This window comes from Caloenas nicobarica, chromosome 26 (genome assembly GCF_036013445.1).
Source record: "Caloenas nicobarica isolate bCalNic1 chromosome 26, bCalNic1.hap1, whole genome shotgun sequence".
Classification (NCBI taxonomy): domain Eukaryota; kingdom Metazoa; phylum Chordata; class Aves; order Columbiformes; family Columbidae; genus Caloenas; species Caloenas nicobarica.
Window position 1 is genome coordinate 2,137,575 of NC_088270.1, and position 18,288 is coordinate 2,155,862.

The 18,288-nt window shown below is 60.5% G+C and overlaps 1 protein-coding gene across 2 annotated transcripts; it reads left to right on the forward strand.

Annotated features, from left to right (window-relative positions):
* The first annotated feature begins 6,954 nt into the window (after positions 1-6,954).
* MCAM (melanoma cell adhesion molecule) lies at positions 6,955-17,795 on the forward strand. Of its 2 annotated transcripts, XM_065651939.1 has the most exons (15): positions 6,956-7,065; positions 11,258-11,385; positions 11,496-11,706; positions 11,821-11,891; positions 11,996-12,083; positions 12,268-12,447; positions 12,530-12,657; positions 12,807-12,969; positions 13,058-13,179; positions 13,494-13,632; positions 13,748-13,869; positions 13,969-14,104; positions 14,823-14,964; positions 15,388-15,505; positions 16,365-17,795. In XM_065651939.1, exons 1-15 carry the CDS (start codon positions 6,999-7,001, stop codon positions 16,392-16,394), a joined length of 1,845 nt encoding a protein of 614 aa, XP_065508011.1. In that variant the 5' UTR covers positions 6,956-6,998; the 3' UTR covers positions 16,395-17,795. The 2 variants fall into 2 exon arrangements, with proteins under 2 accessions (XP_065508010.1, XP_065508011.1); XM_065651938.1 differs by lacking the exon at positions 15,388-15,505 and having other exon boundaries at positions 6,955-7,065.
* Positions 17,796-18,288: the final 493 nt, after the last annotated feature.

Below are 18,288 nucleotides of genomic sequence, written 5' to 3' on the forward strand. Positions count from 1 at the left end.
CTCCCAGGGCTGAGCATCATGGTGCTTGAGGAGCTCTCTGGAGCCCAACATGCTTGCTGGGTGGGATCAGAATCCTGTGCTCTGGGGTCCAGGCTCTGTGGAGCCTGGGGCCAGGCTAGCAGTGCTGGGGCTGCCTCGTATCACACCCTGTGAAGGTCCCAGCAGACTGGCTGGGAACAGGCTGTGGGTGGCAGAGGAATGGGAAAAATGAGGCGAACAAAAGGCTGGCAGCACAGCCTGCAGCTGCAGAGCAGGGACCACCATGGCTCTCTGCCTCTCCAGGGGGATGTGCAGCTTCCCCAGCCCCAGCATCTTCCCCTGCATCCCTAGACCGTTGCTGCAGGGGCATGTCCTGCCTTGCTGCTGCCCTGAGGCAGGAAAGGTGTTTTTGGGGTGTGGGTCCTGCCAGCATCACACCAGCGCTCCCAGCATGCTGGCAGCTGGCCGGACAGCTGGGACCATCCCCAGGGTGCCTGTGGACCCCCGGCCATGCAGCAGCCCCAGTGCCTGGGAGAAGCCAGCCAGCGTGGCCCTCCTAGGCACTGCCAGCAGCCTTACCTCAGGTCCCCTCAAGATGCCCTCTCCGAGGGCCGGGCAGATGCCTCAGCATGGCGGTGGATGCCTGCAGCCCCGTGCTTGCAGGGCAGGCTGGAACAATAGCTTGTTCCGGTGCATCCGCTCCAGGAAAGTCCCCATCCCCACTCGGGCTCAGCTCCAGGATGGCGTGGGTTGCTCTTCCTCTGGCCTTAGCCTAGCGTTGAAGCTGAAGGTGATGGTGTTCCTCACTGTACGCATCCCCGCTGGTAGGGAATAACAGCCGGCATCCGCCCTGCGTGCTACATGGTCGAGGCTGTTGGGGACAGCCCATAGGAAGTCTTGGGATCTGGAAGGTGCCCATCTCTCCCAGTGTCCCTAGCAGTGAGCACCTTCCCTGCTTTTGTTTGCCCTGCAGATTAGTGGAAGAGTGGGAGCACGAGGGCTGCCTGTTGTGTTTCTGGAGGGCTGTGTGGTTCCCCACGAAGGGAGCTGGGATATCTCTCTCCTTTGGAGCTTAGCCAGACGGCTCTGGGAAAAGCAATTCCTCTTTCATGGGAAAGTCCTGCAAGGAGAAATCCCTGCTCAGTCCGGCCAGCCCCACAGTTCCCCTGGGCCCTGGTGCTCTGGCGTGTCCTCGAAGCTGTGGTGCCGAGCAAGGTGCAGGGCCAGTGGCAAGGGGATGTGTCATGGGCACTGTGCCCTCGCAGCAGTGGGGATCCTTCCCCAAACCCCTCTAAAGGGATCTTGGGGCTAATCTCTCATTACGCTTTCTTGCAGTTGCTCCTAATGAGCTGTCCTGGTGGAGCCCCAAGCCCTGCAGACAAAGCTGTGAGGAAGACTTCACTGCCTGGGGCTGCAGGCAAGCACGGGGGTGATGCCAAGCCCCTGTGCTGGCTTGTCCTCCCTTCCTTGGCAGCAAAACTGCAGCAAGCCAGGAAAGCTAGGTGAGTTAGAGCACAGGGCAGGGACATTCCTCCTCCCCATTCCTCCAGGGAGCCGCAGCACGAGAGCTGTGGCATTAGCAGGGGTGATGAATAAGCGTGGCCAGGACCCCTGCCTGCCTCGCTCTCTGCCCAGCAGCCCTTGTCGTGGGGTTGCCGCGTGGGCGCTGACGGCAGCTGCTCCTCCCGGGGTGTCCCACTGCCAGACCCCCGCTGGCCGGGTGTATAATCCACCCCATTGTGCGGGTGAGTGCCCGGCCCCAGCCCATCTGGCGCTGAGACAATGGGACCTTTTTCCGGCCGGTGCTGGGGGGACATGAGCTCAGAAGTCTTCCAAAGGAAAAGGCCAGTTTATAAATAGCCATCCTTGGGCTCCCAGCTTCCCCCTGCTGCCCCGTCAGCCCCCATCCCACCCAGCCCCAAAGCTTGCTCCCCACACCAGGGCAGCAATGCACTGGGGCTGGGAGAGGAGCCGGGGGCACATACGTGACCAACCCAGCACAAGCAAGCAAAAGGGCAGGACATGGGTGTTTGCATGCTGTCCCAAGGCTGCACCTGCTCCAGGACGTGGGAAGCCTGTACCCCTGGGATGTCAAGTGACAGGCCAGCCCTGAGCAGAGGGTTCCTTCCCCCTGAGCCTTGGCGGTGGCTGTAGGCTAGCTAAGGTTTCCCCAGGAGTGCTTGCTCCCCCAGCTGTCCTTGTCCATCCATCCTGCAGACAGTGAGGGTCAGACCCCTGGAGCAGGGTGCGAGAGGAGGGCTGCATGGCTCCACAGCCTTCCTCGACACCTTTGCGCTGCTCCCTGCGCAGCATGGCCAAGCCCACCATGTTGCCGACTTGCCACAAGCCAGCCCTCACTGGGGAGCCGGAGCCCTGGAGCTCCTGGGTCCATCCTCCGACAACGGCACCATCACTGGGGTGGATGCTGGGGGCTGCGCTTTGGGTGGCATGGGGGTGCGTGACCCTCACCAGCTTGGGTCCTCTTCGGGGACTTGCCACTGCTCTGCATCTGCTGAGCCCCCAGCCAGCTCCGTGCAGCTGCCCCGGGAGATTGTGCTCCTCCGGTGCAGAAATCCAGATGTCACCTTCCTTCCCCGCTTCTGCTCACGTCCTTCCTTCCTCTGCCTGCCCAGCCCCTTGCCCGGCTCCCACTCCAGGCCCCTGCTAAACAAAGGCTCCGTAGCCATGGTTAATAATCCCAACATAAAGGCCCTGCAGAAGAGGAGAGGAAGGAGAGGGGAGACACAAAGAAGCCACTGGGAGCACAGCCGAGGAAGAGGGGGTGGAAGAAGGTGTTTTCCTGAGCTGTAGAACAGGGGCATCGAAGAGAGCTCCCAGAGGTGGATACAGACAGGGTGGAGGCACCCCAAGGTAGCTTTTTGCTCTCATGGTACATCTGATATCACATCCCTTGTGGTCTCCTGCCCAGGAAACGGGGAGCCAGAGGTCAGATAGCACAGGCAGGTCGCTGTACTTACCGTGGGGCACGATGCATTGTGTGAGCCCTAGAGCACCCCAAAATGCAGCACCAGGAGCCAGCAGGAAGGTGCCTCAGGGGTTTCTGCCCCGAGGCAGTGAGCCTCAGCACTGCTGTGCCCCAGCAGCCGGGAAGCAGCAGGCTGTTCTTGGGCAGTGTGGGAAAACACGGTGCTGGCCCACATCCCGTCCCCTCCCTGGGGAACGGGGCCCCTCTCAGCCCTGACGGCGTTGTGTGAAGAGGTGCAGGCCTGGGCGGATGTGGCAGCCGCCTTCCACCCTGCACGCCTGCCTTTCATCCACCCCGGAGCCGCGCAGGAAGCCAGCGGGAGCCGACAGCTCATCGCTCACTGGCACTGGCAGGGGCTTGCTGGGAGGCAGCCGGCACACGAGTACCTGGGCACCCCACAGAGCCACCCGGAGCTACTTGGGCTGCTCCGGGCCCCATCGGCATGGCCAGGGGCTGCAGGGGCTGGGGAGGGTATGGGGCGCCCATCCCCATCTGGGGCATGCCGAGCGGCACGTTGGGGGCATGCACGGCAGGGAAGCAGAGTGCTGCCTGACAGCGCAGCCCTCACTGCGGCCAACTCCCTCCGGCAGCACCGGCAGGACCCAGTCAAGCCCCAGGGGTCTCACTGGGAGGACAGGGAAAGGTGGAAGGAGCTGAGGGGTGTGCTGTGACGCAGGCTGTGCTCAGCCCCAGGCCCCGTGCTTACTTCTGCACGCTGGCCGTCATTCCCCTCTGGCCAGGCTCAGCAGGAGCCAAAGGAGAAAGGCAAATGCAATTACATGCTTGCAGATTGTGCCTGCAACCGGTGATGCTCGGGTAACGCACGGGCAATCAGCCCTACCCTGGGCTTTGCCCCGTGGTCCCCATGTTTTCAGTAGAGAGCAGTGGCTGTCGGGGCAGCTCTGCCGGGGCCAGCAAGCCCCAGCACTCCCCGGGGCAGAGCTGCCTGGCCAGGCACAGCCTCTGACCCGAGAGGTGGATGGACGGATGGAGGAGGAGAGCGCTGAGGGCCGTGACGGTCCAGATGCCTGTATTCCCTCAGCTGCTAGAGGGTGAGAGCAGCTCTGTGCCTTGGCTGGAGCTGGACCCGTGTGCCCTGACCTTCCCACCCTGGTTGTGTGTGTGGGACTGTGACACACGGGAGCCTAATCCACGCTGTTTGTTTGCATAGCTGTGAATGGGGGCTGAAGCCAAATCCATTAAGCAAGCAAATAAATAAGAAGGCGTGAGATAAAGCGTCGGAGAAGAAAGATGAAGGTGGTCAGCCTGCTGTGCTCCCCAGGCAGAGACCCCAAGCTTTATGGGTGCCACACACAGCGTGACGGGACTATTTCATGCCAGCTCTGAGGGCAGTGGGCCTTTGCTTTCAAATCCTGCCCATCTTCCCCAGAACCATTACTTTGGTAGGGAAAGTAAGTTTTCTTCAAAGTTAAACAGGCTGAAGAGCAGAAGCCCGAACAACTGGAGGCATGGCTGTTGCAGTAACAGAAAAGGCTATTTCAGGGTGGCATGCTCCCTGCCGCAGCGGTTGGCCAGCCTCTTTTCTCCAGGGAGCAGCTTTGCCCTTTCCAACTGCTGGGAATTTTCTGCAGTGGTTTTATTAGCAACACTTTGCTTTATTTTAAACACAGAATAAAAATTAGCACCATAACAAAATGCACGAGCACTGTGTCATCTGAGTTCTCCCACTTGTTTGTTTGACTTGGTGGATACTTTCCCGCGGGAAAGCAGGAACCCTTGGGCTCTCCTCCCTCACAGGGTGGCATTTGTGGGGCTTAAATTGCAGTATTTTGTACAAAATGGAACATCCCTTTCCCTCCTCCAAGGGGAGCAGAGCCTGAGGCTCCTCTGGTGCTGCATCCTGCCCTTTGGAGGGAGAGGAAAGTGTGAGCACGTTGTCAGGTGGTCCCCAAGGCTGGGGCATCAGCTCCAAGGGATGGCTGTTCCCAATGCAGGCAGGGAGCTTTTGCCACTGTGGCTGTGAGAGCATCCCTGCAGCAGTGGGGCCAGAGAGCAGTCCGCGAGCAGCCTGCTCCTGATGGCACAGCTCCCTTACACTTGTTCCTCTCAGCGAACACACCACCTGGGAGGAGGCCTCCCTTCTGCACAGCAAAGCGAAGGCTAGGAGCCTTATCACTGCCCAGCAATGCCATTTTAAGCAACTAATCTCATGGGGAAAAAATGTAATCATTTCCGATGAATCATCAAGACTATTTGGCTGGGAAAGTGTTGGGGGGGGTGCTGGCCAGGCAGGCAATGGAGGCAGGAGGAGGGCATGGGAAGGGCCGCTGCATGGCACCGGTCGGGGAGTGAGGCTGGGGCCCAGCACAGGGTTGCTGGGGCTGGCAGTATGAGAGGTGCTTGGGGATACGCAGTGAAGGATGCTGTGGCACAGGAGAACCTGCAGCTTGGCCTCAGAGTGACTCAGGGTGGCTGGAGAGATGCAGTCCATGCTGCCCAGGGCCCAAAGCGCAGCTCACGCTGCAGGAAAAGCAAGCAGACGAGAAAAGAGGATATGCAAAGGTTCAGAGCCCCTGGGCCAGGAGCTGGAGGAGAACACTCTTGTTGCTTTTGGGAGATGCTGAGGCTGCTCTGGGTCTGTCCTCATGTGAGGTGAACGTGGGTCAGTGAGCTTTGGGAGTCCTGTGTGAATACGGAGTGTGAGTATGGGAGGCAGAAGAGGGCTTTGTGGGAGAAGAAAAGCCCAGTGTTTTGTCCTCCAACACAACCCTGTGGCTCTGATTAACCCAGCGGGAAACAGGTGCAGAACCAGGCTGCAATGGGGCAGGGGCACTGGACCCAGGTGTCCTGCATTGCTGGCTGTGGGCAACTCGCAGCACCTTGAGAGGTTTGTTGTGGTCCCCCACACCTGCATAGGACCCTGTCTTTGGGCTGGAGGAGGAGACTCGTTGTGCTTGGGCTGGGTGTTTGCTCCTCGATAATAGCAGCCTTGTGCAGCCCTTAGAGCCCCTCTGCCCCCGGGCCGGCCCCTGGCCAACCGGGCTGCTCTGGACACCACAACTAATGGCTTTTCCACAGCCGCTCTGTTCAACAGCTGTGCAGGGGTGCTGTGCACTACAAAGTGTGGCTGTGCCTTGGGGCCCTGCCCCAGGGACAGGGACGGGGCTTTGCAGAGAGCCTCCTTGCAGGGCTGAGGGCAGCGCATGCAGGGAGACCGAGGCAGAGCAGGGCCTGGGGCGCAAACCATGTAGAACTTGGTGACTTGCCTGAGACAGCACCGCTGTTGTGTCCCTGCTGCTTCCTGAGGACCCCACTGTCCCCATGTGTCTCTCAGAGCCCAGGCAATGATGAAAATTGGTTTGGTCCCCCTATTTTTGAGTCTGCCTTTGTAGGTTCAAAGCCAACCCAGAAGCTGTGGCTGGGCTTTGGGGCAGAGCAGGGCTGAGCAAGGGAGTGGGTCAATTCTGCCTCGAAGCACTGCCAGCCAGATCCACTGACCCCTGGAAGTGAGACTCTCGGGGACTGACCCCTTTCTGGCATTCCGCAAGCCTCTGTGGAATCTGGGTCGACCCCACAGCTCTGCCCCCTCCCCTGCTTAATGATTTCCACCTCCAGCGCCCGGCAGTCTGCTCCTATCAGCCTGTGCAAGCCTGGGCAGGCAGGACTTGGCAGACTGCAGGTCTGCAAGCAAAGCTGGAGCGAACCCCTCCAGCAGAGCTAGAAATGCCTGGAAACGACCCGTGCCGAGGCGGGGAGAGCGTTTGCTCGGGACTCAGAGTTACGGGACCTTCTAGCAGAGCCGGGGCGCCTGCGACGCGCGATGTGTCACCCGGGCGACGCGCGATGCCCGCGGCCGGGGTCCGCACCCCGCCGGCCGGGCTGGGCGCTGCGGGGCTGGGCGCTGCGGAGCTCGGCGCGGCGGCGCCCGGCCGGCTGCCGCTGGGGGGTGACAAGCGGCCGCGGGCGGTGGGCAGGCACCGCACCTTCCTCCTCCTCCTCCACCTCCTCCTCCTCCTCCTTCGCCTGACGTCAGCCCGCGGCCCCACTCAGTCGCGGGCGGCCGGCGGCGAGCATGGCTGGGGGGCGGCGTGCGGCCGGGCTCGCCCTGGGCTGGGGCTGCTGCCTCCTGCTCTGCTGCGGTGAGTGGCGCCGGGCGCGGCGGTGCCGATCCGTGCCGGGCCGGTCGGTGCCGATCCGTGCCGCGGGCGGGCGGGCGGGCGCACCTGCGGGCGCGGCGGCGCGGAGCGCTCCGGGGCGGCCGGGCAGGGGCTGCGCTGCGGAGCGGCGGGTGCAGCCGCCGGCGGGGCGGGGCGCGGGGCCCCGCAGTCCCCGGGCACGGCTGCCCCTTCCCCCGGGCTGCTGTCGCCCCGCTCCCGCCGCTGCCCGGGGGGGCGCCGGGCTGCAGGGGAGCACCGCTGGGGTCGGCCGGCCTCTGCCCTGCCCGGCCCTTTCCTAGCGCCACGCTGCTCGCTCCGAGGGGTGGCAGCCGGCGCGGTCTGCCCTGCAGAACCGCTCCGGGGCCAGCCCAGGCAGCCGGCAGAGCTGACGCCCTCGGGGTGCTGCCTGGCTTGGGGCCAGGAATGCCAAAATTGTGTTGCCGGAGGAGCCTGGGTTTGAGCAGCCCGTCGAGCCTGTGTCCTCGTCTGCACGTCCCGGGGCTTCGCGGCGGCCGCGCCTCTGGATGTGGGGAGCCGCGAGTGCCCCATTCTGCTCTCGGTAACCCTTTACAGCCCCCCTAAGGCAGTGCGGGGTGCCGTCTGCGTCCCCGGGGAGGCTGGCCCGGTGGCCAGGGAAGGTGGACGGTGCAAGGCAGGTTCCTGGAGCCGTGCTCCGTGGGGCAGAGGAAAGGGTGTGAGGGGCAGGGTGCCGGGGTGCCCCCACGTGTGTTCAGTGTGCAGCAGGGTGAATTGGTCGAGTTATTAGGAAGCATCCACCCCTTTCCTTCTAAGGAGTTTTCCCCCGAGCGCTTTGTTTCTCTTGGCTTTTTTTCGCGCTTTCTTTTTTTATCCACTTTCCAGTCAATTTTCACCCCCGGGGCGGAGGGGGCGGGTAGTTGCATTTCCTGACCTGTCCTGCTCCTCACAGCATGCCGTCCCCTCCCCGGGGGCCAGGGAGCTGTCCCGGTGCGCTGGCTGCTCCCCAACGCCTTCTCACCTTGCCCATGCCCAGCCATGCTGCGGAGGGGGCCCCAGGCGCTGGGGAAGCCTGCTCTGGCTAAGGCCTTGGCGCGGCGGGAATGCTGAACACCCAAGCCAAAGGCAGGCTGCTTCCACTGCTGGCCCGTGCTGGGATCCCCTTCCTCACAGCACATGTGCCGAGCGCGGTGTTTATTGGTTGGCGGCATTGGTGTGTTTGCAAGCCCAGCCACAGTGAAAGGCTTGATGCTTTCCAGAAGAACGAGGGGCCACAGCCAAGACATCCCCAGATGGGCAGGGGGGCTCACTGTGCTGCCGGGGCAGGGGGCTGAGCCCATGCTGGAGCTGCCAGTGCCACCTTGGCCACTTCTGCACTGCTATCTCCAGCTGTTAGGTCTCTGTGGATGTTGTCACCCGGCTGCATGGCTGGGCTTGTGAGCCTTTCCTCTCCTGGTGCCCACAGCTGGGTCCTGATGAAGTGGTAGAGTTTGTTTGGGTGTGCAAGGTGCCAGTCCCTCCTGCGGCAGAGCCTTGGCTCCCTCCCTGTCCTCAACACAATGAGGGCTGGGCTGGGGCGGAGGCTGTTGGGTGCTGCAGTTGGTGGTGCCACTTGCTGCAGGGCTGGGGCTTTACACCATTTCTTCTCTCAGTGAGAAAGAAGGGATGCAGGTGATCCCACTCTATGGGAGCTGGGGCACCCCGGCTCGGGAACCTGTGCAGGGTGGCCTCGCGAGGGCAGAGGAGGACAGAACGTGTGCATATGTTGAGAGCAGGAGGGATCTGTCCGCAGCTGGTTTCTCCGAGAGGGGAATAGAAACCTGCGGAAACCTCAGGCATCCCATGTGCAGCTCTAGACTTCTGTGGTGCCCCTCCTCTCACGGCTCTGTGCTGGGGGCTCTGTGCTGGGGACTCTGCGCCGCCAACGCAGCCGCACTCCTCGCCGCTCCCCACACACCTCGGCTCCGCAGGAGGCTGGCGGAGGGGCTGTGCTACTCCCCACCCCCTTCTCCGGCTCTAAAAGCAGATCTTTGTTCTTGTAGAGCTCTGGCTGCCGGCCGGCTGTCCGCCAGCCAGATGGAAAGGCACGGGGGCTCTCCTCCCTTCCCTGCTTGCTTGCTGCAGACGTCCTCTCTAGATCTCTAGGTCTGCCGCTGGAGCTGTGCCAGGCGCTTGGGGTGCACAGTGCGGGCTGGAGCTCAGCTCTGCAGCTGTGCTGCTCCGCGCGTGGCCGATGGATCTCCAGCCCTGCCTAGGTTCCCTCAACAGACTGGTGTCTGCAGCCATGCTGGGTGCAAGGGAGGACTGCCGTGTCCCCAGAGCCTGCTATCCCAGGGTGCTTGTGCACAGTGCTTCTCTAGCCTGCCCGCACACCTGGCAGGCTGTGGGGTCTTGGAGCTGCAGGAGGAGGCCTTGTGTCCCCGGGGTTGTGGGGGACCTTGTGTCCTCCAGCTAGCCATACTCACGGTGTTCTGGGTGCTCCTTTCAGCCTGGGGCAGGGCTGGTATTCAGCCTGCCCCGGAGGAGGTGGGGAGCAGCGAGCCCTTGTTCCAGGCAGAGTGGGGGCTGCAGCATACATGTCCACCTCCTCAAGGGCAGTGGATGGGTGGGAGGGACGCGTGCCTCATGCCAGCCCCAGATGCCAGCCATTCTCCAGCTCTGAGCTCATGGTTTCTGCTGCTTCGCTGCCTGGATGAGGGCTCTCATGCCGAGCGGGTCAGTGGGGCGGGCCAGTAGCTCTCCCTGTCCCAGGGCTGGCTCTGCCCGAGGCCCATGCTGAAGGTCTAAAAATGATGGGGAAGGAAAAACCTGGCCTGGCCGCCTGCAGCTCAGAAGTGTCAGGGCTCATGGGAGGGCTCAGGGGGGCACACCCCAGCCCCAGGCATGCCCAAGTCTGCAGGTTCCTGGTTGCACCAGGCAGCCAAGTTGTGGCTGTACAGGTGGGCAGGTACCTCCGATGCAAAGTTATCTTTTCCTGTGTACACTCAGTCCAGTTTCCTGACCCCAGCACATGCTTATCTCTTGGGCTTTCACCTGTTTTTCCAGTACCTCCTTTCCTGTGCAGTACTTTTCTCATCCCTCTTTACTTAGCGCCAACTGTACTGTGCCTATGGGACAAGTGAGGGGCCAAAAGCTGGCTTTTGGGGTGTTCTGAGGTGGCTAGTCCTGTGAGCTGGGACCCTTGCTTTGGGCAAAGGGCTCGTGGCTGCATTTTGGGGCTGTGACAACACGTAACCAGTCCAGACAAAGAGTATTTTATGGGCACGGCTTTGCCCTTTGAAGTAGCCCCACTTGCGAGGCTCTGTGGCTGTTACCGAGCAGCGCTATCAAGGGAGCTGTTGACACAGCTGGCTTCCTCCAGCCTCTTGTCCCCAGCTCCCATACCTGGGCTGGGCCGTGGGTGCTGAGCTGGCTGACCATGTTGCTGGGGGACAGACTGCTGTCCCCTCCTGCAGGGCTGCATGCCAGCCCAGGGCATGCAGACACCCATTGCTTTGGTATCTGCAGGGCCAGCAGCGATTGCTCTCCCAGCCTTGCTGTGGCACAGCCCCTGTCTCTGCCGCACCCTGCTGGGGTGGTCCTCCCGCCAGCCCCTCGGGGTGCTGCTCTGTTCCCTGACCTGGATCGATAGCCATTACTTTCCCCTGCTGCTCTGGAGCACGGCCAGGATCTCCATTACTGCTGCGGGCGAGCAGGCAGCTGAGCTGGGAGGGAAGGTGGGGTGCTGGGGTGAGCAGGCTCTGCTCTCCAGGGGTGCAGCCGCTCCGTGCCTTGGCAGCGTGCAGGAAGATTTGGGGGTTCAGTGGTCCAGCTGCCCATTTCAGCAAGGCTGAGATGCCACGGGGAGGGCAGGTCTGGCAGGACCGCAACAGCAATGGGGTGAGTGATTATCTCCTGGTGTCCCAGGGAGACTACTGGTGTGTTTCCTGCCCCCGCTTTGGGAACAGGGTTGGTGGCCTGAGCCTGTGGGTTCTCTGTGGATGCAGAAGGCAGCGTGGTGGCAGGAGTGGGTCTGTGCTCCTGGCTGGCGCTCCCGCTGGGCTGGAACGTGATGCTTGGGGGATGCTGGTGCAGGACATGGCTCTGTCCCACACCCTTCAGGGGATGGAGACGGGGACAGGCCTGGGCTCAGCTCTCTTGCTCGCTCAGACATGGCAGCTTCCCTGTGCTTCCCACCCCAATGGTATCTGTCCCGCAGCTGTAGCCAGCAAGCTGGAAGTCTTCATGCCGGCGGTGGTGGAAGTGGAGAGTGGGGGCACAGCCAGGATCGAGTGCAACTTCTACATCCCTGGAAATGGTTCCTACACCTACATCAACTGGTCCTACGTGAGTGCTGGCCCGCAAGGGGGGCCGCGGGTGGTGGGCTGGGCTGGAAGCTAGCCCGTGGCTTTCTCCTGGGCTCCCCGTCAGCCCAGCTTCAAACCCTTGTCTTGCAGATTGACCGCAACAACAAGGTGAGGCTGTGTCACATCGTGGACAGCAAGATCCTGGAAGAAAACACAGACTACAAAGGGCGGCTGTCGGTGGGGAAGGACAAGGCCCTCTCCATCAGCAGGGTGACGATGCAGGATGCCAGGATCTTCGTGTGCCAGGTTGGGGCAGGTAGCCATGGCATAGGCGAGAACCGCACTGAGCTCCACGTCTACAGTGAGTGATGGGGCAGGAGAGCAGAGCGACTGTGCATCTGCTCTGTGGGGCCGGTGGAGGATCCCATCCCTCCTAATACATGGGCTCTCCTCCCTTCCCTGCTTCTTTTTCCAGAGGTCCCCGAGGCCCCTGAGATTGTGGCCAACCCAGGAGGCATCTCTGTGCACAGCAGTGACATCCCGCAGGTGAGGAGGGGGCCCACATGGGGCAGGGGCAGGCTCCCAGCTGTTCCAGGCTCCCCTGTCCCCATGGGGACACGCTGTGCTCAAGGCTCTCTCTGCCAACGCAGATTGCCCAGTGCGTGAGCAGGAACAGCTTCCCAGCCCCCAACATCACATGGCACAAGAACGGGCAAGAGCTGCAGCAGGAGGAGAAGAGTGAGTTGCATGGGGATGGGGAACCGCACCTGCCTGCCTGGGAGAGGGGCTGGGGCACTTGAGCTATCTGGACCTTCACTAGCTGGGGACTGGCAGCCCATGGCCACTCCAAGCAGCCCCGTGCTCCCAAGAGAGCCCTCCTCGCCTCCCCATGCGCTGGGAACAATGGCTGTGTCCCCTGCAGTGGTGAAGATCACGGCCACGCGGACTCGTGAGTCGAGCGGGCTGTACACGGTGAGCAGCACCCTCTTTGCCCGTGTCACCCGGGAGGACCGCAACTCCCTCTACCAGTGCACCGTGCACTACTGGCTGCGGGGACAGAGGCATGCTGTGGAGTCGCGGCGAGTCAATGTCACCATCTTCTGTGAGTTGGGGGCTGGGGGACGTGCCTGCTGCCCAGTGCTGCGTGACCCTGCACCAACCCTCCCTGCTCCCTCCTCCCCCAGACCCTGCAGAGCACTTGAAGCTGCAGGTCGTGCCATCCTCAACACTAGTGAAGGAAGGGGATGACGTGAAGCTGGTCTGCGAGGCCGACGGGAACCCAGCACCTGTCTTCAGCTTCTTAAAGAGAGAGGTGAGGCTGGAGGGGACCTGGGCACACATCTTGAGTCCTGGCTGCTCCTCGTCCCCTGCCTGGAGGGCCCTGGGGAATGGGATGCAGTGGCTGGAATGGAGGGTGCCTGTGTGGGGCTAAGGGCTCTGCTTTCTCCCCACTGCCTCCAGCTGGAGGACAGCTGGCAGGACCTGACGTCGCTGACGGACCCCAACAGCGGGGTGCTGAACCTGCACGATGTGAATAAGAGCAGCAGTGGCCTGTACAGATGCCAGACCCTGGACTTGGATGATATGAGACAGCTGGAGAAGGATGTGGAGCTTGTTGTGAACTGTAAGGCGGGGGGCGGGACCCTGCGCACCTCGTGCTGGGTGCCCTGTCCCTCCTACTCACCTTGCTCTGGTCTACATCCCTCTCCTAGACATTGAAGGGGTCCATGTGAAGATGGAGCCATCCTCATCCCCTCGGGAAGGGGATAGCGTGAGGCTGAGCTGCAATGCCCACAGCCCCGTGGCCCTGGACTACCAGTGGAGGGATGAGAAGGTGAGCAGGCATATCGTTGTGCTCAGGGTCAGTGAGCCTGGGCTTTGCAGCAAGCTGGGAAGAGCCAGGAGCTTGCTTCATCTCTCCTGAGAGATGCCAGGGGTAGGACTCCCCCTTGCATGGACCTGCGTTGTACATCTCTACCTCTTCACCTCCTGGCCAGTACTGCAGAGAGGTCCTGTGCTTGCAGGCTCCCTCCCTGTGTGCAGGAGGGAGGGCTGAGCCCCTTTGGGACAGCAGCAGAACCTGGGGAGCTGGGTGCAGAAGGGCCTGGTGTTTGGGGCTCACTGCTGGGGGGCATCCCTTCCCAACAGGGCAGGAAGGTCGCAGAAGGGAACCAGCTCTTTCTGAGCAACCTCACCTTCGAAACCTCCAGCAACTTCAGCTGCAAGGTGATCGCACCGAGCGTGCCGGGGCTGGAGCAGAGCAAGCAGGTGGCCGTGACAGTTCAGGGTGAGAACTGGCATGTGTGCAGGCGTGCTGCCCTGCCAGAGCGAGCCCCATCCCACCCGGCATCGGTCCTGTTCTCCTCTGGGAGCTATGGGTGTTCGATGTACCCTCCCCACAGGGAAGCCGCGGATTGTTGACATCAGTTCCCCGCTGTATGTGCGGCAGGACGAGGTGGTGAACCTGACCTGTAAGGCCATCGCTTTCCCCAGGCCCTCCGTCCACTGGAATGTCAACGGGACGGTGAGAGCTGGGGAGGGTGCTGGGTCCAGGCTGTGGTCTTTCGGTGGGGCTGCACACTGCCTCAGGCACTGAATCCTTTGCTGCATCTCCCCCTCACAGGCTCATGAGTACGTTGAAAATAAGCACATTGCCAGCAACCTGACAGTGCGTGTGAACCATGACCTGCTGCGGGCAGGAGCCGTGTGCAAGGTCTCCAACAGGCTGGGTTTCAGCGAGAAGCACATCCAGCTGCTCGGTGAGTCTCGGGCACTGCCCTCTGTCCCAGGAACCCAGAGAAACGTTAGTCACCCTTGCACAGGCACAGTCTGTGCTGTGCTGCTGCGGCTGAGCTCTGTCTCTTTGCCCATCAGAAAAGGTCAGTCTCCTCACCACTCCGGGCGCGCATGTCCGTCGGGCTGGGCTCTGGCAGGAGCATGCCACCGACAGACCGGAGTCTTGCTCACCTCTGGTCTGCGGAGAGAACGTTGCTTGCTGGCTGTCGCGCTGCATCTCTCACTGCTCCTCTCCCCCCGCCAAGCCATGAGGGAAAGGGAGACTCTGTCTCCACCTGTGTCCGCAGCGGTGTGGAAGCTGCTTGCTTTGCCTCAGCCTGGAGACCAGCGAGGCCATCAAGCGCAGCTTCCTGCAGCCCAGGCCTGCCGGGGAAAAAAGCAAAGGGATGGCCTGATGTCTTGCAGGAAACACTACAAGACATCCTCCTATGGCATGCAGGGGCATGACAGCCAGGAGCAGAATGCAAAGCATGTTCATGCAGAAATTGCCCGAACAGAGAATTTTTGTAATGACAGCTGCATCCTGTGGGGTGCTAGAGAAGCATCAGGAACTGGAGTCCCCATGGTGCTTTCTTGGAGGAAGGGGTCCTTTTCTTGCCCCCAAGGGGGTGCGGTAATGCAGAAGCTGGAGAACATCAGGGTGGGACAGGCATTAATTTCTTCCACTCTTCTTGTGTTTAGATCAAAAGACACCAGAGAGCAAAGGGGTGATCATTGTGGCAATCATCGTCTGCATCCTCGTGGTGGCTGTGCTGGGGTCTGTCATCTACTTCCTGCACAAGAAAGGCAAGATCGCGTGTGGCCGCTCTGGGAAACAGGACATGTAAGCACTGCTGCCCGCCTGCCCTCCCAGGGAGTCCTTTGGGCTAGAGGCGCTTGCCATCACTCATGCTTCCCATCTCATAGCACCAGCTGCTCCCAGCCCAGCCTGGAGGGAGGCGATAGTGGGGGGCACTGTGCTGGGGTCTTGGCAGCCGCTTCCAGCTTCCCGCAGCCTGGGGTCCGCACTGCTCACCCAGTCCGCACAGGGAGGCGATGAGGAGGACAGCAGAGTGGTAGAGCAGTCGATGGACTCCTTCCCAGGGCGGGACTGGGCAACCCAAAGCTTTCTCTGGCCTTTCTCTGCCCCAGCCCCACTCCAGAGCATCCCCTGAGATGGAGCCCCAGGGCTTGGCCTCATGCAACTGGCCGTGTGCCCTCTTTGGTATCGCAAACATGTCTCAAAATTGTCACCTCCCTCCCCTAGCACAAAGCCAGAGGCACGTAAAGACAAGATTGTAGTTGAAGTTAAGTCAGATAAACTTTCCGAAGAGGCGGGGCTCCTGCAGGGTGCCAACAGTGAGAAGAGACCTGCCGCTGACCAGGTAGGAGAGAGCGTCGTGCACTGCCCTTCCCCAGGGCCAGGGCTGCTCCCGGGGCTGGGAGCAGAGCTGAGTGTACGGGGGTGCTTCGAGGTAATGCTTTGCTCCTCTCCGCAAGCTCCTCTCCCAGCACTCTCCAGCCCGCATGGGCCTCCATCATCCATCATCAGCGCTCGAGAGGGGCCACGGGAGGGAGGGGAGGTGACAGAGCTGCAAAGAGCAGACCTCCCCTGCGCATGTGCAGCTCTGCTCCGTGCCAGCCCCTGGCACCTCCTGGGAGCACGCCGCCCATTCTGCTTGGCACTGCCTTCTTCCGCGCTCCTTGGAGCCAGAGCCGGAGTCCCCAGGGGACTCTGGGACAAGGAACTATACAAACATCTCTGGGCAGGAATTGGAGCGGAGGCTGCGGGAACGGGCCCCGCTCTGGCATCTCTGAGCTCCCAGTGCAGGATGAGATGAGTCTCCCGGGCCACGTGTTTGCCTCGCACTTGGGATTGAGAGCCACCAGGGGCCTGAGCAGCTGCTCACAGTATTGGTGCCAAACCGCCACTGTGCTAAGGCAGGGCTCGCCGTGCTTGTGTGTCCTGCGGAGCCACAGGATGTGGCACCTGAGCTTGCAGTGGTTTTTTTTGCCTTAGACCACGAGAGAACCTCTTCCTGGTCCTGCTGCCCAAGCAGCTCCTGCTCACCGCCTCTTGCCCTGGGGCAGATGCTCAGCCGCCACTGGGTGGCCCAGGCCAGCAGCTCTGCCCCATTGCATTGCTGCCTGTCATGCAGACACCTGCAGTGAAGGACCTGGTTTTATGCTCACCCCTAACTGCTTTTATTTTTTTTTTCCACTCTCTGTTTTGGCGGACTGAAGAGCGAGAAATACATCGATCTGAGAAACTAGAGAGGGAATCTACTAAGTGCTTTCTTCCTTCAAACCTTTCCTGCTCTTGGATTGCCTTGTCCCACCCCTGCTCCAGTACCTGGGGAGCACAGCCAGAGACAATTACTGCGTCGCAGTGCTGAGCCCCGATGTGCCAGGGATGCCCCATTGGCTCTGTTACCTCAACCGTGGGCTTGCAGATTGTCGACTTAGCAGCAGCGCCTGCTTACTACTATAGAGAAGCCAACAGCAATATTAGAAAGAAATATCCCCAGCGGAAGAAGACTTTATCAGGAAATTTGTCCTTTACGTGTGTGGTAAGGTTTTTGATGTGTTTTACCCCAAACTTGCTCAGAAAAGCTGGTGAAACTTTACCTTTGGGATGTGACAGGCGCCTTAGATGTAGTGGTGTGCAGGCTAGATGAGCGAAGAATGGAAGCGGTGTGTTAGAATGGTGTTTGCCAGCTGCTGGGGAGGTGTTAGTGCTTTGCTTTTTCCTTTTGAACTGTTTCTCGTCTTGTTGGTTTAGCCCAGCGTGTCTCGGCAGCGCTGTGCGGGTAGGGAGCTCTGCCGGGGGTTGCTGTGATCCTACGGGAGGCGAGTACCTGGCAGAGCAAGGGCAGGGGTGCCCATCTCTTGGGCACATGCCAGACCAAGGGCTGGTTTTCACCGGTTTGTAGCGTTGCCTTGCTGCTGCAAGGGGGAGGGTGTCCCTTTCCCCACTCCCCAGGGAATTGGATTGCTTTTAGGGGGGCTTTACAGCTGCCGGCAACAGCAGGTCCTGGAGGCCCCCTCCAAATTTAAAACTAAGGAATATGAGGTCAGGGCCAGTCAGTGATGTCTCAGGGTGTTTTTTTTTTTTGGTTCGTTTGGGGTTTTTTTTGTTTGTTTGTTTTTATGCAGAATAATTACCAGCCCCAGGTAAAACTGGCTCGTTTCTGTGCTTTGCTGGCACCTCTGGCCCCATAGGCAGAGTGCTACAGCAGCCGAGTGGTGAAGAGGGGAGGCGGACAAGCAGCCTGCCGTTAGCTTCTGCTATCCCAGCCCTCTGCCTGCAAACATGCCTTGTTCTCCTGGAGATATCACCCCCCGCAGCCCCTCCTGGCTCTAAGCCGTGTACTCTCAGCCCTACGCTGCCCCTTCGGCAGGGGCCTGAGGCTGACCCGGGGGGACAGGAGAGATGTCCCCTCGCACTCCCCCAGCATCCCGTGCCGGCAGTGGGGAGCCGTGCAGCAGCCTGGCAGCCAGCGACCTAACAAGCGGTGAGCTATACTCATAAGCTACAAGTGTTGTCCAAGCAAAAGCTTTGGTTTATATATATATTTTTGTTGGATTGTGTGTAAATTTCCAGAAGTTTTGTCTGATACTTGCAAGGGTGGTTTTTTTTATATATATATGTGAAAATAAAGTACAAAGTTCAAAGCCGGTTCTGAGTTTGTTCTCGCTAGTAGCAGTCCCACCAGGATGGGAAGGGCAGCATGTCTGCGCCCTCCCCGCTTGATTTCAAGGCTTCTTTCCCCAGGAGCAGGTTACCCAAGCTGGGTGGCACCGTGCACGTTTCCAGCTTTAGGTTTGCTGCCACAACAGCAGGACTTTCGCCTAGGACACGGGTTTAAATCAGCAGAACGGTGTTGGCTTAACCTGCCTTTGCACCGTGGCCAGGGCAGAAAAATGCGTGCTGTTCACTGGTGATAGCATCATTTATTAACAGGTGGTGCACGAGTCCGATACCCAATAGAGGTAGCAGCATGTAATAGCTAATGAGGTATGGGTAGCTCTTAATTGATAATCTTGTTTGGGTTCTAACAGATGATGTGTTTATACTTGCTGTGGCTGGTAAAAATAATTCTGCAGATTCTAATAGGTAATTGCATTAGCAGCTAATACAGACACTAATAACTACCATTACTAATAA

Excerpts from the sequence above, each read along its gene's own strand:
- MCAM (XM_065651939.1), top strand. The coding sequence starts at position 6,999 with ATGGCTGGGGGGCGGCGTGCGGCCGGGCTCGCCCTGGGCTGGGGCTGC. Across the intron at positions 12,084-12,267 it reads GCTGCAGCAGGAGGAGAAGA|TGGTGAAGATCACGGCCACG; the intron begins GTGAGTTGCATG and ends TGTCCCCTGCAG. Across the intron at positions 12,448-12,529 it reads AGTCAATGTCACCATCTTCT|ACCCTGCAGAGCACTTGAAG; the intron begins GTGAGTTGGGGG and ends CTCCTCCCCCAG.